Source organism: Monodelphis domestica, chromosome 1, assembly GCF_027887165.1.
Source record: "Monodelphis domestica isolate mMonDom1 chromosome 1, mMonDom1.pri, whole genome shotgun sequence".
In the NCBI taxonomy this organism is placed as follows: Eukaryota; Metazoa; Chordata; class Mammalia; order Didelphimorphia; family Didelphidae; genus Monodelphis; species Monodelphis domestica.
The window spans coordinates 479337530-479361277 of NC_077227.1; the positions used below are offsets into that span (position 1 = coordinate 479337530).

Consider the following 23748-nt stretch of genomic DNA (forward strand, 5'->3'; position numbering starts at 1 on the left):
AGACCAGTTTGGGAAGGGTCTGGGCTGTGGAGCAGGCGTGTGGCACCTTTTGTTTGTTTATTCTGCCTGGCTTCGGGCACTGGCCAACAACGATGTGACTTCTGCTCTTGGGTTACAGGGAGAATCAATGTGAGGCAGAGGCCAGTGGCGGGATGGTGGCCATCCCCATTCATACCCTGCCCAGTACCTGTCTGCAGAAGGTGAGCGAGCAGCCAGAAGATGCAGACAACGAGAAGAATGTGCACCGCATGACCCAACCATCCCTGGAAACCCTCACCATACGCATCCCAGTGACCCTGACTGCCCCTGGAGAGACCACAGTTGTTCCAAGTGAGTGTCCCCTGGCCTTCACTCCAGCCTGTCTCCTCCCTGCAGGCTCCGCGTCCTTGGTAAAAAATGCCATCCAGAGGGTTGGCGTGCCTGGGGACCTGCCTGCCAGAGCTGTTTGGGCCCATCTTGGGCAGGCTTGGGAAAAGGAGTTTCATGTGGTCGATGGGGTATTAGTATGACAGGATTATCATCCGTCTCTTTCTGGCAGTCTTCTGGCTCTCCCTCTCTGGGCTCCTCTGCTGCAAACTGCCTCTCAGATCACCTCTTCTCCCAGTCTTCAATCTTCAGTGTGACACACTGAATTGCTGTGGGCTCTCCCCATGGGGTTGTTGTGTATATGTGTAGCATTTTAAGCTTTCTGGAGCTCTAAAGGTCTTGTCCCTTCTTAAAAGATGTTCAGGAATAGCCAACAAAGCTGGGCTGCAGAAGAAAGCATTTTTTGAGTGGAAGCCTTCCCTGCCATGCCCAGCATCACACCTAGAATCAGCCTTCTGTGAGTTCTGGGACCCTGGCTATCCCTCCTTATATCTCTATCCCTCTCATTCTGGGTCTCTTGGAGTCCTTCGCTCCACAAGTCAAGGATGAAGCCCAGACGACACGGGAGAAAGAGCTTCCCTGTAGTGGGAGAGAAGCCGACCGGCTGTTTGAGAAGCTGTTTGAAACCTAACCCCCCACCCCCAAGGGCCATGATCCAAGGAACAGATCAGTGAAGAAATCAGACAACAAACAAATATTAAGCATTGATTCTGGGCCAGGCACTGGTGAAAACTCTGGGGATACAAAAAGGGCAAAAGCCTTTTTTTTTTTTGCTTCTTCATTTATTTATTTATTTATTTATTTAGAAATAATTTTCCATGGTTCCATGATTCATGTTCTCTCCCTCCCCTCTTCCTTCCCCCCTTCCAGAGCTGACAAGCAATTCCACTGGATTATACACCCATAGTGCCTTCCCTTAAGAAGCTCATATTGTAATGGGAATGACAACATCCAAACAGCCATGTTCCTAGAAGATATATGTAGTATAAATGGGAGCAATATCAGAGGGAAGGCACTAGTATTTAGGTGGGAAGAAGGTGTCGGGAGGTGTGGGAAAGGCTTCTTTCAGAAGACTCCTGAATCAATATTCTTTTTTTTTTCCTTTCCTACCTGAGATCAACATACCGGCTTGCCTTGCCTTAAGAAAACCTAATATGTGAATATCTAAACTTGGAAAACAGATTAACTGAGGGGGAGTTCTTGCACATCAAGGGAAGGAGTTCTTTTAATCTTCTTTCACACATTAAAATAGAATTTGACCTACAAAAATGAGATGTCTTCCCCTACGACTTCTCAGGAATACATCGCATATAAAAGTACAGTTCCCCATGTGGTGACTGTGTTACCCAGGAAGCTTTGGCAGCCTGGTCAGGGAGGAGGAAATGGGGCTGACTCTGCCCTCAAAATGTTCCTTCTTGATTCAGTCCTTTTTGAGTCATCCAATTTGATAACCATTTATTAAACACATAAAAGTGTATATACTTGGTTCTAAATACCAAGTCAGAAAGGAGCAAAGAACCCCTGCCCTCAAAGAATAATATGCCCCCCCAAATACCCCTCCAAACAAAACCAGAAATTAAGGAAATATTTAAATGTGAAAATCCAGCAGATGTATGTGAAACATGGGCAGATACATAGGAATATCAGTTCTCCCAGAGTCGGTAAATTAAAGACAGAGTTAAAGGAATAATAGAGTAGGCAATGTGTTAAGGGGCATGATATAAAACAAATCTGGGCCAACCAGGAGGCCATAAAAACAGTCCAGGCAAGAGATGAGGAAGGCTTGAAATAAGAGGGCATCTGTGTGGGTGGTCCAAGGACACAGAAACACTTCAATTCACTTTAATTAAGTTCAACAAACATTTTTCAAGTACCTGAAATGTTTGAGGCACCGTGCTCTGCTCCAGGGTTACAAGAACAGAAAGAAACAAGCACTCAGATGATTTCTTCAATCCTGAAGGAAGCAGTCTGTAAACAGATAAATCAATGCAAGATAATTGGAGGGAGGGGAATGGACGCTAAGAGCAAAAATAGGCTGAAACTCTTACCCTGGGGTTCATGAACGTTTTAAATAAATATTTTGATAACTCTTCTATTTTAATATAATTAATTTCCTTTGTAATCCTCTGTATATTATATTATATACTATAAAATGCTACTATAAAGGACAGTTAGGTAGCTCACTGGATTGAGAGCCAGGTCTAGGGACAAGAGGTCCTGGGTTCAAATTTGACCTTAAAACCTTCCTAGCTGTGTGACCCTGGACAAGTCACTTAACCCTCGTTGCCTAGCCCTTGCCATTCTTCTGTCTTAAAACCAGAATACGGAGTTGATTCTAAAAAAATAAGTCAAGAGGTTAAAAAAAAACCTCATTATTATGAGGAGTTCATAGATTTCAGCAGGCTGCCAAAGGGGTCCTTGACACCAAAAAGATTAAGGACCTGTCGAATAGGGTGATCTAATTTCCTATAGGAGATATCTAAGTGGAGGAAGCTAAGGATTCTAAGGGGTTGAGAAGATAAGGGAATATACTTCAGGAATAGGGTAGATAGCAGGAACAAAGACATGCAGCTAGGAGTTTGAATGCTGAGTTGGAAGGGAATAGCAAGAAGATGAGGCAGTGGGTAGAGTGCTGGATCTGGAATCTGGAAGATGCTTCTTTCTGAATTCAAATCTAGTCTCAGCCACTTACTAGCTATGTGACTCTGGGCAAGTCACTTCACCCTGTTTGCTTCCATTTCCTCATCTACTAAATGAGCTAGAGAAGAAAAGACCAACCACTCCAGCATCTTTGCCAAGAAAACTCCAAATGGGGTCAAGTTGGGCATGACTGAAAATAACTGAACAACAAAGCAAATAGAGCAGGTTGGAAGGGATGTGAGATCCATGAAGGAGAGTAGTGTCAAATAAGTCTGAAAAGATAGTCTGGAACCAGATAGTTGAAGACATTAGATATCAAGATGAAAAGTTGTATTTTATCCTAGAGACCATAGGGAGTCACTAAAGATTCTTGAGGAGAATGACATGGTCAGGACTGTGCTTTAGAAAGATTATTTTGGCAACTGTCTGGAAAATAGATTGAAGAGGGAGAGAATGGAATTCGGAGGTCAATTAAAAGACCTTTGCAATGAAAAAGAGAAAAGTGACAAAGGTCTCAACTAGAATGGTGACTGTATGAAGAGAGGGGAAGAGTGCTAAAGATGCAGTGAAAATAGGATTGACAAGACTTGGCAACTGATTGAATGTGGGAAGTGAGAGAGAAGACAGGTGGAAGATGAATGCTAAGAATGGAAACCTGGAAGAATGGTGGTGTCTTCAACAGAAATCAGGAAATCCAGAGTATACTTAGGAGGGAAGACAATGATTGTTTTGAGTTTGATGCTGAGTTTGCATCTTCATCAAAGGAGACTCCACTTAAGACATTTCTTTTGAAGGCCACCAGAAGTTGGCCTTCTTAGAGATCCCATTGTGAAGTAGGGCTTCCCACCTCCTCTTTTGGCATCTCTTCTCCTTCTTGCCCTTGCTCCCTGTGTGTAGCCCATACCTCTCCAAGCTTCCTACTCCCACTTGCCTAGATCTCCTGGGTCTTGATAATTAATGAGGAGGGGAGTGCTTGCTATCACTGAACCTAGGTGATTGATGATAGGCTTTGTTTTCTTAGTGAGTGTATTTACTGCTAGAAAAGAAAGGGAAAATTGGGGCAGTTGTTGGGGAGGTTGTATGTATATTTTTAAGAGCAAAAATAGACTCTTTTGGAAAAAAAGATTTTCTTCTAATGAGAGTAGGAGGTAGGTAATGAACAGGTGATGACACATTGCCAATCTCCCAGTGATTCTATGAAATGACTTGGGTTTGGTGTGTATTCTATATGCATTCTCTCAGGAATTGTTTCAGGACTTGAGAAGGGTTTGAACACTAAATTAGTGGAGATAAGTCTTATATGTAAACCTTGATTATAGATAATCAGAAAAGCAATTTTCTGTCCACAACATTCTCCTTTTAAGGAACTCATACGTGAATAAAATTAGCATTTTAAACTGCTAGTGACTGCCTATTAGTATAGTAAGGCAGGGCATTGTTGTTCAGTCATTTCACTCACGTCCAACTCTTCATGACCCCATTTGGGATCTTCCTTCCTTCCTTCCTTCCTTCCTTCCTTCCTTCCTTCCTTCCTTCCTTCCTTCCTTCCTTCCTTCCTTCCTTCCTTCCTTCCTTTCTTTCTTTCTTCCTTTCTTTCTTTCTTTCTTTCTTTCTTTCTTTCTTTCTTTCTTTCTTTCTTTCTTTCTTTCTTTCTTTCTTTCTTTCTTTCTTTCTTTCTTTCTTTCTTTCTTTCTTTCTTTCTTTCTTTCTTTCTTTCTTTCTTTCTTTCTCTCTTTCTTTCTTTCTCTCTTTCTTTCTTTCTTTCTCTCTCTCTTTCTTTCTTTCTCTCTCTCTTTCTCTCTCTCTTTCTCTCTCTCTTTCTCTCTTTCTTTCTCTCTCTCTCTCTCTCTCTTTCTCTCTTTCTCTCTCTCTTTCTCTCTCTCTCTCTCTCTCTCTCTCTCTCTCTCTCTCTCTCTCTCTCTCTCTCTCTCTCCCTCCCTCCCTCCCTCCCTCCCTTCCTTCCTTCCTTTCTTCTTTCCTTACTTCCTTCTAATTTCTTCCTTCCTGTGTGTGTTTACTAGTTTAGGTCCACACACACATATGTCTATATGATATACTTTATAGGCTTATGTGCTTTATATGTTTTCTATGTATTTTTATTAGCTTCTATTTCTAGAGCACTTTATAAAGAGGAGGCATAGGGCATTGGATAGAAAGCTGGCCTTAGGGTTAGGGAAACATGGTTAAAGCCACATTTCTGATTATATGACACAGGGCAAGACACAACTTCCCTGTGTTCTGGGCAACTCTTTAAACCAGGAAGAGGCAGACCAATTGCTGCCCTCACTGGTGGAGCCATTTTCCTCACCTAAGAGTTTCCTTCCCCATTGAAATCTCATATCCAAATGAGTAGATTTCATTGGTTTGGGGATTTCTCAGGTAAGGGAAAGTGTACCCACTATTGCAAAATAGTACCTGCTTTGCAAGTTGTAGTCTTAGAGAGTTTTCTAGAACACCGAGAAGTGGGAGATTACGTATCCATATCTATAGTTAAAATCTCTTTAAAGTTTATAAAAGGTATTCCTCATTAGAACTGTGAAGTAGGTGGTGTAGATACTATTAGTCTCATTTTATGGATGCCAAAACTGAACTTTAGAGGGATAAAAAGTAATTTATCTTTGGGGGAAAAGAAGGGGGAATTTAATAGTTATTATCATTGACATCACACTTGGAGATGTAAATTAATCGTGAATCAATTATATTGTATTTGCTCCAAATCAGGAGAAGTGATAGTTAAATTTCTTTTTTTTTTTAACCTTTACTTAGTAACAACTCTAAGACAGAAGGACAAAGTCTAGGCAAACCAGGTTAAGTGACTTGCCCAAGGTCACACAGCTAGGAAGTGTCTGAGTTCAGATTTCCCAGCTCCAAGCCTGGCTTTCTATCCACTGAACCACCTAGCTGTCCCATGATCCTATAATCTTATAATCTGTAAAATGATCCCCCAGTTGATAACTGTATTTAGACCAAAATCTTCACCAGACTGGACAATCCTGCTCAAACGAATTTGTTCTGAAGTTAGGATCTTTTAATATAATAATTGAAGTCTTTGGGGAGAGGTTATAGCTCTTGAGGGCAGACTGGCATTTGCTTCACTTTCTAGTACAGTTGTTGACTTTTCAGGAGAAATCACAGCACCTTTTGCTTTTCAGTGCCTGGCATATAATAAACACCTAAAAATAGCTTATTATTGTTGGGGCTTTTTGAGTTACTATTTAGGTTTTTTGCATATAAGATAATATGTAACATAACAATAATATAATACATATACTTTGTTATAAATATGTTTATTGAAGAGAAAAATTCTCACATTAGCTATGCCCCAAAATCTGGGTCTCATTGAAGTCAATATTGCATCAACTGTGGAAGTGGAAGTCCCTAGGAAACTGATTTCTTAACTGCTGTCACAAGAGAATCTGATGTTTATGAGGGAAAAGTCGCCATTAGACCCCAACAATGTGGAGAAAGTGGTCTTCCTCACCATGATCAAGAATGGGATAGGTAGACTAGTCAGAGAATGAAGAAAAGTGGTTTCCATATCATGAATTGGCCATCGTCACATAACTCATAAGTGTCAGAACTAGAATTTGTTTTTTGCTAATTTGTTTGTTTTTAACCCTTACCTTCCATCTTGGAATCAATACTATGTATTGGTTCTAAAGAAGAAGAGCAGTAAGGGCAAGGGAGTAGGGGTTAAGTGACTTGCCCAGGGCCACACAACTAAGAAGCATCTGAAACCTGATTTGAACTCAGGACTTCATGTCTTCAAGCCTGGCTCTCTATCCAGTGAGCCACCTACCTATCTCCAAGAATTAGGATTTGAATGCAGGTCCCCAGACAAAAGTGAAGAACTCTTTTTACTATAGCATACTATCATTAGCAAATTAACCTCTCACCCATATATAGTACATGTAGACAGGTACAACCAGGATGGTAAAGGTTCTTGAGCCCATTTCAAAGAAAAATTGGTTGAAAGAACTGGCAATGTTTGTCTGGAGACAACTCAAGGATAAGGATGCCGTGATAAATCTTTACGTGTCTGAAGGACAGTCACATGGATTAGATTGGTTTCACTTCTTCCAGGAGGAACCTGGAACAATGAGTGGAAGTTAGGAAAATGTTAATTTGGGCTTGATATCTGGGGTTAAAAAGCATCCTAACAATGAGAGATGTCTGAGTGTAAATTGGCTACTTCACAAACTGATGGATTCTTGCTCTATGGAGCTGATCTTCAAGGCTAGATAACCATTGGGGTAGAGATCCATCTGTGTATGGCTGGTCTAGGTGACCCCTGAAGGCCCCACAAACTCTCAAATTCTATAATTCTTTATTGTTTCTGAAATGCTTCACATTTTACAGAGCATTTGGGGAATGCTGAAGCTATCTCAAATGAGCATTATCTGAATCAAGAATCATTTGTAACTGGGCATTCAAGGTCCCACCAGGACTGGAAGCGAGTGAATATTCCCTTGCCATTTATTACTCACTGTGCATGGCCATAGGAAAATCACTTCCACCTCCTGCACCTCAATTTCCTCATCTATAAAGTGACGGGGTTGGACTAGATGGTCTCTGAGGGCCCCTTGCATTTCTAATATGTTGTGACTTTGTGAATCTATAACAAAAGTGTTTTCGGATGATTAATCCTTGGTGTGGGTAGGTTGGAGCTGAGGGACTGAGAATGGAGGCTGGGAGACCTTTGAGGAGGCTCAGATAATGACCGAGGTATGAGATAACGAGGGCCGGGACCAGGGATGGGAGCTCAGGAGAGGACAACAGACGAACAGTTGGGAGAGAAATAATGAAAGAAGATTTCGTGGTTTAGAAGTCAATAGGGGTTATCCTGGTGAGCATGAAGGGGAGGAGGGTTCCTTGAGAAATCAGTGTTTGAATGGGCCCTCCAGGAAGGACGAGGAAACTAAAATCAGCATTGCAGTGAGGGGGCTGTATTTCCACATGAATAACTCGGGATAGGTGTGCATCTTTGCTCTGGGACCATAAAAAGTACACAGCAAACACTGAATTAAATTGGATTGATTTGAGTTAAATTGAAATCCAAGCTTTAACAGTCTTAATATAAAAGATTCTCTACACAGAAATAACAGATGAGGAGAAGCTGCTGTTAATGTGTCTTCGATTCTTACTTTACAAGTTTTGCAAGGCTCAAACTTCAGGAGGCCATTTATTAGATGCTATGCTTGTATTTCATATGGGCTGCTACCAGGTGAATGGATTGGTCTTTATTTTGTCCTGATAACTCGAAGGGCTAGAATTCTCCTGGATCAGAGAGGAGAACTATTTTAGTTGTTACCATTCAACTAAAGTGTTGAGTTTTTTGCATGAAAACCCAACTTTTAAAATGAAATTAGGTGCATTTAATACTTAAAAAAACATAATTTCATCAGGGTATGTTCTCTTGCCAGTGACACTGGTCAAAACTTTTGTTTATCTCTTTATTTGCTTTATGGTTTCATGAGTTGCTATGACCAAGCATTTGGTGATGAGCTTCCTTCAAATTTAGCTAGACTTATCCTCAGATTAAACAAAGAGAATTTAACCAGACTCTACCAAATTGGTAGAACTAGGTAGTGTTCTAGGTAGGTCACTTTTGTGCCATAATAAAGCATCTTGAAAAAGATATAACAAGTAACTAATGATTATGTTTACATATGATACTCAATTAGAACAAGTATTAAGAATCAACATATTTCTTATGTTAGGCATATTTGGTAAATTTCTTATGAACATTTAGCTCTTATCAATAATCATTTAACTGAATTGTGTAGCTTTTAGTTACAAACATAAAATTATCTCCTATGGGGCAGCTAGGTAACTCAGTAGGTTGAGAGCCAGGCCTAGAGACAGGAGGTCCTGAATTCAAATTTGACTTCAGATACTTTCTAGCTGTGTGACCCTGGGCAAGTCATTTAACCCCCATTGCCTAGCTCTTACCACTCTTCTGTTTAAGAACAAATACACCGTATTGATTCTAAGATGGAAGGTAAGGGTTAAACTTTTTTTTTTCTAATAAATAGAATCACCTCCTAACTTACCCTGAACTTTTCTTAAATTCAGAATCCCATCTGGAGCATATATATTTGGGTCAGCTCCTACACTTGGACTTCAGGGTAGAAATTCTGAGAGTAGCTTCCACTGAAATTTCTGGGGAGGTTGGGTAGATGAGCAAAATTGGATCTGAGAAGATGTTGGTCAGTTTCCAATGTGGTGACTCTCTCCTTCACAGTTGTTTCCTGATGCTGTTCCGCTCTCCCTTGGGTGATTGGGTGGTAAATCTGCTCTGACAGATAATAATGGATTTAATTTGTCAAATTACATCTTATGAGTCAGTATATTTTATGAATGGTCCCAGAAAAATCTGTCACCCCTGAGAGCTGAAATATCAGCTAGTGAAAATAATTAAAAATGAAAGACTGAACAAGTATAAGGAAAATAAAATCTTTCTACAGGAGACTGAATTAAAACAGGAGTAGCAAGCTTTTCAAACTTCAAAGCTCTTGGTAGGTAGAGCTCAACAATAAGTGTGATGACTATAGACATGCCTTAAAATAGAAGAAAAAGGAGAAAAAGAAGGGTGAAAGTGTAATGTGGAGGAGACAGACTAGTGAGATACAAATGCCACCCCAACTAAAACCCAAAGGGAAGTTTAATGGTACCTGTCTTTAGTATGTTCTAGGCACTGTGCTCTCTTAGTGATGCCATAATAAAAAGCGAAATGCCCCTGCCCTCATGGATTACATTTCAAAGGGAGAGATACCATGAATCACTCTATCTATCTATCTATCTATCTCCTCTCTATCTCTCTATCCATCTATCTTTTATCTATCTGCCTATCTGTCTGTCCATCTGTCCATCCATATCTATCTATCTATCTATCTATCTATCTATCTATCTATCTATCTGTCATTTATGTCTGTCTATCTGTCCATCCATCTGTCCATCCATATCTCTCTATCTATCTGTCTGTCTGCCTATCTATCTACCCATCTGTCTACCCATCTATCTATCCATCCATTTATCTATTTGTCTGTCTATCTGTCCATCCATCTCTATCTATCTATCTATCTATCTATCTATCTATCTATCTATCTATCTACCTGTCTGTCTATCTGTTTCCATCTATATTTATCTATCTATCTGTCTGTCTGTCTGTCCATCTGTCTACCTATCTATCCATCCATCTATCTATCTACCTGTCTATCTGTCCATCCATATCTATCTATCTACCTACCTACCTATCTATCTATCTATCTATCTATCTATTCATCCATCCATCTGTGTATATGTCTATTTATATATACGCACACACATACTCACTAAAGAACTATCAGGTAGTTGTTATTAAGGAAGCTGGGCTCTTGTTCTCTTGTCCTTAAGGAGAAAGGGGAAAAATTAGAGAAAGTTCAGGGATTTCTCAATTGCTAATAAAGCCAAGACAATGTTCCTATTTGGCTTTGTTTGCATCTTTTCTGCTTGGAAGCGTGTTCTCAGGAACTGTGGTCAACTTGGGCATTGTGAAATCTTCATGCTCATGTCGATTCACAACCACAAACCACAGACTGGATGTCTGCATGGGAGGGAAGAGTTCGATTCCTAACTGATGGAGTACAGACTCTAAATGAGTTTCTTTCCAGCTCAGTCATGGACTGAGAGTTATGTCAAGTTGCCAAGTCCTGAGTTTCAGAGCCCAGGTGGGATGAGGCCATTGGGTCCTGTCGTGGGAGGATGGCATTTTTATCTGTGACATCTTTCCCCTTTAGGTGGTACTCTTAAAACCGACCTTGTTTTCCCTGATTGCCTACTATGAGTTTGTCCTCCAGGCCCTTAGCTGAACCCATTGGAATCAGTTTATATTTTCAGCTACCATCAACTCTGTGGGCACTGAAATCCTTATTAGTCACCCTCTGTGAAAAGTAATACCTTGATTTGTCCAGTAACTACCTCCTTCAAGTTTTATTTCTGTAAAATGGGGATAATAATAGCACTTATCTCCCAGGGTTGTTGTGAGGATCAGATGAGATAACAGCTGTAAGACGTTTAACGTAGTGCCTGGCGCATAGTAGACATTATAGAAATGTTGTTTGTTATTTCATAGTGAACCTTCAGGCATCCAGGAAAAAGAAGGTCTTTGTATCGAGAATGCAAAGTCATGCAAAGCCAATCCCCAGAGTGGTCATGTCCGGCAGTGTATGTCTCATTTGGCATCTCTCTACCAGGAGAGGAGTAGCATTCCTCAACAGAAGGGCTCTGGAATTGTGGTTGGCCAAGTCTTTCAAAGTTGATTGTCTTTACAAAGCTGGAAAAACAACAAGGTAGAACAATGAAGCAATAAACTAGGTGGCAAAGTAGTGACCTCGAACCAGGAAATTGGTTGCTGTTGTTTAGTCCTTTGTGATCCCCCTTTGAGGTTATCTTGGCAAAGATACTGGAGAGATTTGCCATTTCCTTATCCAGCTCATTTGACAGATGAGGAAACTGAGGCAAACAGGGTTGAGTGACTTGCTTGAGGTCACACAGCTAGGAAGTATCTAAGGCCAGATTTGAACTCAGGAAGAGGAATCTTCCTGACTCTAGGTTTGCCATTCTATCCACTGCTCCATCTAGATGCTCTTCAACTTCCTTAAGTCAAGAAGACCTGAGTTCAAATCCAACTTCAGATTTGCTGTATGTTCCTGGGCAAGCCATTCATTTTCTACCTATTTTAGTATCTTCATCTGTAAAATCAGGACAATAATAACACTTACCTTCTAAGGAGGTTGTGAAGATAAAATGAAATAATCTTTAGAAAGTACTTTGCAAATCTTAAAGAGCTTTATAAATGTTAGCTTTTACCATTGTTGATGTTACTTTTTATCGTGTAAATTGCTATCCTGGTTCTGCTAACCTCACTCTCCTCAATTTATACAGGTCTTCCCAGGTATCTCTGAAACTATCCCTTTCTTCATTTTATATAACAATTATATTCCATTATATTAATATATAATAATTTGTTCATCTGTTTACTAGGTATTGGCACCTCTTTTAGTGTCTAGTTCTTTGCTCTTTCGGAAAGAGATATTATTAATACTTTTGTATATATGGGCCCTTTTCCACTTTGGAATCTAAATCTCATAGTGGTATTGTTGGCTCAAAGGCTATGCACATCTCAGTAACTTCTTGGACATAGCTCCAAATTGCTTTCTAGAAATAGCTAAGCCATTTCACTGTTCTGTCAGTGATGCAGTTTGTATACCTGTTTTTCCTGAAGGCTTTCCAATATTTGTCACCTTTCTTTTTTCTTTTGGTCAATTTGCCAATGTGGTATGAGAGGAAAACTCAGTTATTTTCTATAATTTTTAGTCAGGCATCTAGGTGGCACAGTGGATAAAAGCACTGATCCTGGAGTCAGGAAGACCTGAGTTCAAATTTATTTTGAATGAACACTTACTAGTTGTGTGATTCTGGGCAAGGCACTTAACTCTCTTTGCCCCATTTTCCTCATCTATAAAATGAGCTGAAGAAGAAATGGCAAACCGTTCAGTATCTTTACCAAGAAAACCCCAAATGAGGTTGTGAGGAGTCTGAAACAACTAAATGGAAAAATAATTATTAGTGGGATGGGTTATTTTTCTTTCATATGACTGTTGGAAGTTTGGATTTCTTCTTTTGAAAATTGTTCAAATCCTTTGACCATTTATCAATAGGAGAATAGTTCTTATTCTTATAAATTTGAATTAGTTCTTATATATCATGGATAGGAGATTTTTATCAGAGAAACCAACTGAAAGATTTCTTTTCTTCAGCTGTTTCCCTTCCAATATTAGCTACATTGATTTTATTTTTACAAAAACATGTACATTTTGTGCCAACAAAATTGCCCATTTTATCTCCTTTGATTTTCTCTGTTTCTTTTTTGATTATGAATTCTTCCCCTATACAGAAGACTCTTCTAATTTGTTTATAACATGACCGTTGCTATCCAAGTCATATATCCAATTTAGAGCTCACCTTGTTCTATGATATGAAGTGTTTGTCTAAAGCTAATTTTTAACATTGCTTTGCAGTATTTCCAACAGTTTTGCCAATTGGCAAGTCTTCACCCAGTACTTGGGGTCTCTGGTTTTTATCAAATACTACACTACTAGGTTCATTTGACTCTTAAACAAGAAACATTTATTAAAAGGGAAGGTCAGAGCGAGAGTAATCATAACATAGTTACTCATTAGAATGCAAAGTTAAGAATAATAAAAGTATAATAGTCTATCCCTAAACCTCAGTCATATCCTCCCACCAAAGTGCACATAACTGGTGTCCATGGAGGAGAACAAAAACATACTTCTAAAAACCTAGTTGTGGGGTGCATGCATAGGAAACCCATGAGCAGAGCAGAGCAGAGTACCCAGAACAACTCATGACTTCAGACCACAGGCCTGAATGTTAGTGAATGCTTCTGTTTCTTTTAAGCAACAGACCAGAAATCTGGAATTATGCCCAAAGAGTTCTACTGTGCATTCCTTTAGACCCAGCAATACCATTGTTGGGTCTCTTTCCCAAGATGATGAAGGAAAAGATGAAAAGAACCTAAATGTTCTAAAATATTTTTAGCAGCTCTCTTTGTGGTGGCAAAGAATTGGAAATTGAGGGGATGTCCCTCAGCTGGGGAATGACTGAACAAGTTATGGCATATGATTATGATGGAATACTATTGTACCAAAAGAAATGATGAGCAGTTTAATTTAAGAAATGGAAAGACCTATATGAAACTATAGAAAGCAAAATGAGTAGAGCTAGGGAACATTATATAGAGCTACAGAATTAATATTTGAAGAATAACTTGTTAGGATCCACCTCCAGAAAAAGAACTAATAAATAGAAAGACAAAAGATAAAAGTTTATACATATACATGTATTTTTTTAAACCGATGCTGTCTCTAGCATAGGGAGAGGAGGAAGGGAGAGGACACCTGGGAATTTTAATGTAACTAACAACAAAAACATTTTTTAAGTCTATATTGGATTCTCTACTTTCAGCAATATAGTGATCCAGGACAATTCTGAGGGACTTATGACAAAGAAAGCTATCCACCTCCAGAGAAAGAAGTGTTGGAGTTTATTTTGGGGTTTTGGGTTTGCATGATTATTCTCTTACCAAAATGTACAATTTAGGGGGGGGGTGTATACTAATACATGTATAACTCAGATCAAATGGCTTGCCAGCTCTGGGAGGGGGCAAGGAGACAATTTGGATCACATAACTTTAGAAAACCTATGTGGAAATTTATTACATGTAATAGGTAAAGACAAAATATCTTTACAAAAATAACTTTATATTAAGAATGACTTTGGTCTTGCCATTGGACTTCAATGATTCTGGAAGAGGGAGTAAGGTTGACAACTTTGCATCTCTTTGTCACTTAAATCCAATTCACTAGCAAGTCAAGACATCACTCTGTAATGTCATTCATCCTCTTTGAAACAGAGGATAAACAATAATACCAACAATGACTTCCTTCTTTTCTGAGATTCTTTGTCCTCTTACGTGACAAAAAAAAATTCTGCTTCTGAAATGGTATGAAGCTCTTTCAATAAACCAGATGCATTACACTGTTTCAGTGAAAGAGTCGCCCTAAGCCTGGGAGCCTCTGTAGTTTTCCAGTCTGTTCCCTTGGCTGGGTAGAGAAGCAGTTTTTTAGTTATTTCAATGATAAGCTATTCCCTTAAGCCAGAGAAGTACAAAGCTCCTTAGATCTGCTCTCTTGAGCTCTGAGGAGTTTCTGCCTTTCAGCTAGAGTGGGCAGTAGAAAGCAAAATAGTCAAGACCTTACCGTTTGGCCTCTCTCATGTGGAAGGTCTTCCTAAAAGAGGAATGCAGGGGACAGCTGGGTGGCTCAGGGGATGGAGAGCCAGGCCTAGAGTCGGGAGGTCCTAGGCTCAAATCTGGCTTCGGACACTTCCTAGTTGTCATTTCAACCCCATTGCCCAGCCCTTACTGCTCTTCTGCCTTGGAACCAATACACAGTATTGATTTTAAGATGGGAGGTAAGGGTTTAAAAAAAAAAGAAAAAAGGGACGCAGACAAGCCATGCTGGGTCTTCACATAGCAGGATTCTGGACTCCCAATGAGCTTTTAGCAGCTTTAGTGCTCTCCTCCAAACAAACCGGAACTTAGTTCTGCTTTTAGGACTTGTCCATCCTCTGACCTTCAGCTCTCATACTGTAGATGATAATATCGAGCAATCTGAAGAACCCCAGGCAGCTCTTGTTCTCTGTTAGCCATTTTGCTGTATAGGAGCCCTCATGAATTGGTGTCCTCCAGGGCCTTCCCCCTCACCCCTTCTTAACAATACAAAAAGACGTAGTTGCTGAAGGGGAAGGAGTCCTGGGAACATCCTCATCTCTTGTCTGGCCTCATGGGCAGTTCTCTTCGGTCTAGCGAAGGTAGCCACACTAGGAAGAGAACTCCCTCGTCTAGCTCCTCACATTTTCTTTTAGCAAGCATTCTATTTTTCTCTACCTGCATTTTAATGAACAACCATCTTTCTTCTCCCTTGTTTCACATAATATACAAATATTGCTAGCTGAATTGTGAATAATGCATTCTCTGTCAAGTGCTGGTGGAGAGTGCCATCGTGACTCTAATAAAACCCATTTCTAATTCATTCTGGCTTATTGGCATTATTAGTCAGTTAAATTGACTAACATATTCAGGCCAAATGTCAAAAATGGCATGCAGTTTCCCCATTGTCTCCACATAGTCTTCTAATTTATTGTTTCTTAACTATTCCCTTCAAAGCCCAATCTTAGATTGAGCTATTGAATGGATTGTTTGTTTTGTTTTAATACAAACTGAAAGGGCATGGCTGATTCTCTCAGCTAATCCCTAAATATTGTTTGTATAACTCCACAGCAATGATAATAATAGCATTCCAATATTTAATAATAATTTTAATTTATAATTTAATTTTTATTTATTTAATTAATATGTTTATTTATTATTAATATTATTGTTAATTATATAATACATATTTTTATATATTATATAATATATAATATAATTAATTAAATTAAATTAAAATATTATTAATATAAATTTTTATTTAATTTAATAATAAAAATACAATATTTATTGCAATGCTGATTGCAACCCATTTGTACCTGTAGTAGATAGTCTTCAAGAATTACTGTGACCAAAAACACTGTGGCCCCCCCAGCTAATGAATCTCTTAAAGTTAGCTTGGCTGGTTCTTGGATGATAGATGTTCAGTCCATCATTGCGCCTATACACTAAGCCTTTCCAGGTTGGTAGAACGTGTCAGATCTTAACCCTTCACAGTCAGAGTTGCTTCCAAATCTTAATTAAGGGATGGCAACAGGACTTTATTGGGAATATAATCGTAGCAATTAATTTTCAAAAGCAATAATATCAGCTTACTCTCAAACAATGTTTTTCAGTTTTCAAAGAAAATTAATATCAAAGAAATGAGAGAAATGAGAGAGAGAGAGAGAGAGAGAGAGAGAGAGAGAGAGAGAGAGAGAGAGAGAGAGAGAGAGAGAGAAGAAGAAGAAGAGAGTTGGGATTGTAGTGATAGGGACAGAAAGAAGATCAATGTTTTTTAGTTTTCAAAGAAAATTAATATCTGTCATTTCATTGGATACCAACGACGCTGTAAGGTTATTACCGTTTCGTAGATGAAAAAATGACCTTGAAGAGGTTAGGTGACTTGCCTAAGATGACACAGTTTATAAATAGTAGAGATGGGACTGGAATTTAGATCTTTTGATTCCTAATCTAGTGTTGCTCTGATTTTAAAAATTAAATTCTTATCTTCTGTCTTAGTATCAGTTCTGAGAGAGAAGAGAAGGACTAAGCAAATGGGGCTGTGACTTGCCCAGGGTCACACAGCTAGGAAGTATCAGAGACCAGATTTAAACCCAGGTCCTCCCAACTCCACCTGGAACTTTATCCACTGCTACCCAGCTTCCCCTTAATCTAATGCTCTTTTCTAGAGTTTTCTCCTTCCCTTGAGACTGTATCCTCAAAAGGACCCCTTGATTCTTTTCATTTGACTTAGGGTGGTGATGGGGCTGCTGACATATTGTGAATTAGACTTGTGAGCTCTGTGAGCATGTTTACTGACCTTGCCTGTTGGCTCTTGTTTCTTCTTACAGTGAATAACGTCGACTTTGAAGGTAAAATAGAAGAGAAGAAGGATGCGGAGGCCGGTGCTGGGACAAGGAGTGGACCCCGGCCAATTCTCCCCTACAGCTCCATGTTCTGCTTAAGCCCCACCAACCTGTAAGATTTTCCATGAACTGCTATATGTATAAGTACATGTTTGTATGCTATACATGTGTGTGGAAAGTTGTCTGCATACCAGAAGGCTGGCCTGTGCTGCCTAGAACCCCGTGGAGGAGATAGCGGAGCTGGCCTTAGATGTATGTATTTGAAGCCATCCACTCAGGTGGAATGCCAAATAGTGAGCCCCTTTCATGTGCCTGCCCTGGGCTGGATGGTCAGGGAGACATAGGAGAAGCATGAGACTTGGTCTCAGCCCTTTAGAAGCCAACTAGAGTTAGAAAGACAAGACTAACTCATCGGAAATAATTCTAGGATGATGGAAGGGATGCAGTATAGCCCTGTCTGTCTGTTGCTCCTCTCCCAAGAGGCAAGAATTTAGGATCTTGGAAGGACTTAAGTGTCTTCTCTACTAGATAGGGTGGGTTTACCTAGTATTCCAGGTTCTGGCAGTCTTTCCCTGGTCCAGACCTTGAGATCACCAAGTCCTCCAAAGACCCTGAGTCCTTACCCCATTCTAGATGGAACCAAAAAAGAGGCTGTTTAAGTGTCATTCAATAGTGCAGTCTTAAGTGCCAGAGGTCAGAAGTCATTGTGGGCTGTAATAGCCAGGGAAGGCTTCTTAAAGCAGGTGAATCTTGAACTGGACCTTGGAGGATGGGTAAGATTTGAATGAAAAGAACGTATTCCAAATGGGGAAATATATGTGTGTGTGTGTGTGTGTGTGTGTGTGTGTGTGTGTGTGTGTGTGTGTGTGAGAGAGAGAGAGAGAGAGAGAGAGAGAGAGAGAGAGAGACAGAGAGAGACAGAGAGAGACAGAGAGAGAGACAGAGACAGAGAGAGAGAGAGACAGAGAGAGAGAGACAGAGAGAGACAGAGAGAGAGACAGAGAGAGAGACAGAGAGAGAGACAGAGAGAGAGAAAGGAAGAGAGAAAGGGAGGGAGGAAGGAAGAGAAAGAGAGAGAGAAGGAGAGACACAGAGAGAGAGAGAGACAGAGAGAGAGAAAGGAAGGGAGAAAGGGAGGGAGGAAGGAAGAGAAAGAGAGAGAGAAGGAGAGACAGAGAGACAGAGACAGAGAGACAAAGACAGAGACAGAGAGACAGAGACAGAGACACACACACAGAGCACTATGCTTTAGGAAGTTTGGATTGATAGAATGAACAAAGTGGACAAGGAGAGAAGGATTTAGTGTCTTAGAGAGGACCCTTCCCATAACAACCATCTGCTTTACTTTTTTATCTCCTCTGCCATTTAACTGTAGCTGTTCCCCAGGGTTCAGTCCTTGCCTTCTGCTCTTCACCCTTCATATTCACTCCCTTGGCGATCTCCCTCCCTTTCACAGACAGCTTCACTGCCAAACTCTGGAGCTCTGAGTCATTCTTAAATCCCCTCTCTCTCACATCTCATCAGTCACTAAGGCCCATTGGCTCTCTTCCTTTTGGGTATCTCTCTCCTCCCTCCCCTCCTCTCCATTCCCATGACCTCACACTGGCATCCACTACTATCTGAAGCCTGCACAACTCTGGCACTCACTTGTATCCACAGTCTGTACTCATCCACATGTGTCTATGGACCATACCTGCTGTCACATACTATATCTTTGCTTTGTACCTGTTGTTTGTATGCCTGTGCCTTTTTTGTTCAGCCATGTTTTTACTCTTTGTGACTGGGTGGATCATATGGTCCATGGGGGTTTTTCTTGCAAAGATACAGAAATGGTTTATCTTTTCCTTTTCCAGTGGATTAAGGCAAACAGAGGTCACACAGCTAGTAAATGTCTGAGGCTGGATTTGAACTTGGGTTTTCCTGACTACACCTAGCACTCTACCCATTGAGCCACCTAACTGTGCCCAATGGTGGTACCCAGTACTACATACCTATATGTGCAGAACCAAACCAGGGGCACACTTGTGCCTGTGGTCTATACACATGCTCATACCCGTGGTCTGCACATGCTGTCACACAACCATATTTTGGGTTTAGAGAAATTTAAGAGGACACAGTATCAAGAACGTTTCTGAGTCAGAGCCATGGGGCATCCACCCAAGTTCTTGTTTTGACATGAGCAAAAGGTATTGTTCTAGGAAAGTGGTATTTTTGTCTATGGCATTACTCTGACACCGTGGGGAATACTCTTAAAACCCTCCTTGTGTCTCCTAATTAGCCATTTGGGGGGTCGGTCCTGCAAGACCTTATATGAACCTTGCTGGAATCAATTTATGTTTTTATTGCTTATCAACTCTGGAGGGCACTGAAATCCTTATTTATCACTTGCTGTGAAAAGTAGCACTTGGATTTTTCCAGATATTACCCACTTCAAACTTCACACAGTGCCTGTGAATCTAATCCTGCCCCTTCCCTGTGTTCTGGGTTTAGTGATCACATTTGCTCCCAGCCTCCTCCATTTGCCAGATCTGTCTTCTGTTTTCTGTCCCAAACTGGAGTCTTATTATTTTAGGCTTCAGCCTAGAATAAGAGATATCAGAGAAGAAAGGCAGAGTTTATAGGGTTATGGTGATGGCACTGACTGGACTGGATATGCTTGGCATAAGTAAACAGATTAGAAGCTGTGTTTTATTTTATGAAATAATTTCTTGATACCTTTTAAAAACACAATCACAGTATTTTCTGAATATATTTGTTTATCCTCATCCCCAACTTGAATCTTCCATTTGAACAAAGAAAAACAATTGAGCAAAAACTGCCTAGTGTTGCTGACATTTTACTCCTATAGTCCTTCATCCTTTTGCCAAGAAGAGAAAAGAATGGTCTCCAGGACCATTATTATTAGCTTGGAAGCTTTATTTAAGAGGGAGGATTTTTACAGGACTAATAGAAATTAGAGAGAGAGGAGGGAGATTAAGTAAGAGAGAAATTGAGAGAGAGAGAGAGACAGACAGACAGACAGACAGACAGAGAGAGACAGAGAGAGAGAGAGAGAGAGAGAGAGAGAGACAGAGACAGAGACAGAGACAGAGACAGAGAGACAGAGAGAGAGAGAGAGAGAGAGAGATTGGAGGGGAGGGAGAGAGGATATTATCAGAGGATAACCTTTTTTTCTTGGCTTCCTAAGTGGCTTGCAGATCTTTCAATCCATCCTGAGGTACTCTACCTTCACTCTTTTCCTCCTTGTAGGTTCCTATATGCCTCCCCTTTTCTCTCCTGCCAAATGCCAGGCACTTCAGACAGTCTTCCATTCATTTTTTGGGGGGATGCCTCAGAAAGCAGCTGTTTGAAACCCCCCCACTTCTGACCTTTGCAGCAGCCTCTAGGGTGAGAGGGGCTCTCTGGAATGATTCTGTGGTCAAGATCCCTTGTCCCTTTAGAGAGTATAGATCTTCCTCTGCCCATTTCTTTGCCTTTATTTTCCAGGCTCCGACGTGCCTGCCACTACATCGTGAATATGCGTTACTTTGAAATGGTCATCCTTGGGGTCATCGCCCTCAGCAGCATTGCTCTGGCTGCTGAAGACCCAGTACTAGCCGACTCACCCAGGAACAATGTAAGTGGCTACTGGTAAAATGTCTGCCCTCCTCCCAACAGGCCTGGAGTGCTCCCTGACAAAAATGTAGAGGCAAGAGGAGAATGTGACCCAGGACTGGGGGCTGGGGGTCAGGGTCAGGGTTAGAAGAAAGAGCCATAGAGCCAGAGCTGGAAGATACCTTTGAGGTCATCTAGTTCAAATCCATTTTACAGATGAATAACTTGAGACTCCAAGAAGGTTACATGACTTACCAGGAGTCACACACGTGATAAGGGGCCAAGCGTAGATTTGAAGCTAGGTTCTGTGACTCTAAATCCAGCACTCTTTCCATTATGCCAGAAAAGGAAAAGTGATTAGCTGTGCGGAGGTCACCCAGTAAATCAGAAGGTAGAGCAATTGTTGGAGTCAATGGTCTTTGCTCTTATATGTTATTGCATACTGTGTGTATGTAATATGTATGTAGGGAAATAAAATATTTTAAAATGAAGTTAACAGGGATTTCTTAACTACTAAAAAACAAAAGTTTCATTGCAGTTGAGCGGTGGTGCCCAGCTGAAGTGCCCACTCCTATTCTGGAAGCTCCATCCACAGCTGGAAGCTCCCCTTTTCCAGATTCTGTTTCAGGCAGCTTGACTTCCAGACCTGAGGCTGCAGAGGCCCCAGAGTCGACAAGAACAACCACAGCTGACACTTCTGTGGAACTTTAAGCAGTGATGCCAGCCTCTGGTAGAAAGGAGGGCAAGGATCCCTGGGGAGCATGCATTGCCTTTAAAAACCACATATTAGCATTACCCCTGTTTCATTGTATTTTTTACTTAAAATATTTCCCAATTATATCTAAATCTGACTCATGCTGTTCTCTGAAGCATAGCGGCACTCATATTTGATACCTCTTCTCTAGCATTACAAAGTTCTTTATACATGCATAGCTCATTTGAGCCCTTTGAGGTGGCAGGATTGGGATTTTTTAATCCTATTTTTGTGAATAAGGAAATTTAGCTCAGGCTCAGAGAGGTTAAGGGAATTACCTAAGGGCACACAGTATATAGTAGAGTTAGGACTAAAATCCAAGTCACCTCATTCCAAATCTAGGCCTCTTTTGGATACTAATGGTCATTTCTCAAAACAATGGAATGGGAATGGTAGAAACTGCCTTTCTTGCTGTGTGCTTGACCTCTGAAAAGGAATCTTCTCTTGCACCTTAGGTTCTGAAGTACATGGATTACATTTTCACTGGGGTCTTCACCTTCGAGATGGTAATCAAGGTAAGATCTGGGACCCAGCTTCACCTAAGATGACAAGGCTGCCCACTGGGGTTGAGATAAATAAGATTCGCTAAGCATGAGTTTGAGTGTTGGGGCCTTTTGATCATAGGGAACAGGGGGAAAAACAAATCTCTCTCTCTCTCTCTCTCTCTCTCTCTCTCTCTCTCTCTATATATATATATATACATATACACACACACCATATATTAATTAGTTTATTAATTTGTATAATTATACTGAATTTTATTAATACACTGAAATTTATTAATACATCAAGTTGTTACTCAATTACACTGAAATTTACATATGGAATATATATATATATATATATATATATATATATATATATATATATATATATATATATATATATATATATTTGAAAATTTACTCTTAGTTACTGGAGACCTGGGCTTCTGAGGATTGGCATTATGAATCCCCAGTTTTAGGAAGGGATTTGGACTAGATGAGCTCTGCAGCCCTTTTGAATCTGGGACTTGATGGTATCATGTTCCCTGTGTGGCCTTGTGGTAGGCAGGGGGTGGGAGCTCTGTGTGTGTACAGCATAGCCACTTTGTGGGTCTGTGCCTGTTGGGAGCTGCCCCGGTTGGTGTATACATGCATGTAGGCCTGTGTCCAGGGCAGGAGCCATGCTCCCTGTACACTTCCAAGGTTTTCAGGCTTTCCATTTCTCCCATGTGGTAAGTCAAACAGAATGGGAGTATGTATCGGGGCTCCCCTGGCCCTGGAATGTGGGGAGGCCTTACCAAAAGGGTTTCTTGTTACCCATGTAATTTTTTTCCTATGATGTCCTGTGGAGTGAGAACTCTTCTCAGTGGGGCATTAGGCCTAGACTGGCCTAGTCTGGGTTGGTAGTTGGGTAAAGGAACAAAGGAAGAAAACATCGATGGCTGAGTATGTACCAGACTCCAAGTTAAGCCTGGGGAGACAAGCACAAAAAAAAGCAAAGAAAGTCCCTGTTCTCAAGGATCTTTCATTCTAATTTTATTTTATTTCCCCCCAATTACATGTAAAAGTAGTTTCCAACATTTCTCAAAGAATATTGAGCCTCGGATTCTCTCTCTCCTCCCTGACCCCTTGAGATGATGAGCAATCTCCTATAGACTTTCCATGAGGATCTTCCATTCTAGAAGAGGGAGACAAAATATAGGGTAGGGGTGACCTAGGAAGGATTTTTTTATTTGGAAAATGACAGGGATGGCGAGTGAAGCCATAGGAAAGTAGATGGCTAGGCTTTTTCTAGGATCTAGGACAGCTTTTCTAGGCTCATAGAGTTGGGTTTTTTTGTGGGTTTGGTTTTGTTTGTTTTTGGTTTAAAATTCTAACTTAAAATTCACAAATTCTGTGTGGGGATGATCCTGTGGGTTTGTAAGGGTAGGCAGAGCTTACCTCCCCTGCCTCATACGAATACTAATGGCTTTGTTTCTCTTGGAGATGATTGACCTGGGACTGCTGCTTCATCCCGGCTCCTATTTCCGTGACCTGTGGAACATTCTGGACTTCATTGTGGTCAGTGGGGCCCTGGTGGCTTTTGCCTTCTCGTAAGTGGCTTTTCTCCCAAGTCCCGGGTTCCCCAGAGTGAAGGGCAAAGTGAACAGGATGGGGAAGGGGAGGATTAGCCCCTGAGCTCTCTGTAAAGGGAAGGGACAGAGGAAACATGAAGAATTAAGGGTTTGT

At 40.6% G+C, this 23748-nt stretch overlaps 1 protein-coding gene across 1 annotated transcript in view; it reads left to right on the forward strand.

Moving 5' to 3' along the window:
• CACNA1B (calcium voltage-gated channel subunit alpha1 B) overlaps positions 1–23748 on the forward strand; it is a 268165-nt gene that overhangs the window by 149336 nt on the left and 95081 nt on the right. The window contains 5 exon segments of the mRNA XM_056812766.1: positions 119–330; positions 17173–17299; positions 20674–20803; positions 21991–22050; positions 23506–23612. Coding sequence (XP_056668744.1) covers positions 119–330; positions 17173–17299; positions 20674–20803; positions 21991–22050; positions 23506–23612 — 636 coding nt within the window.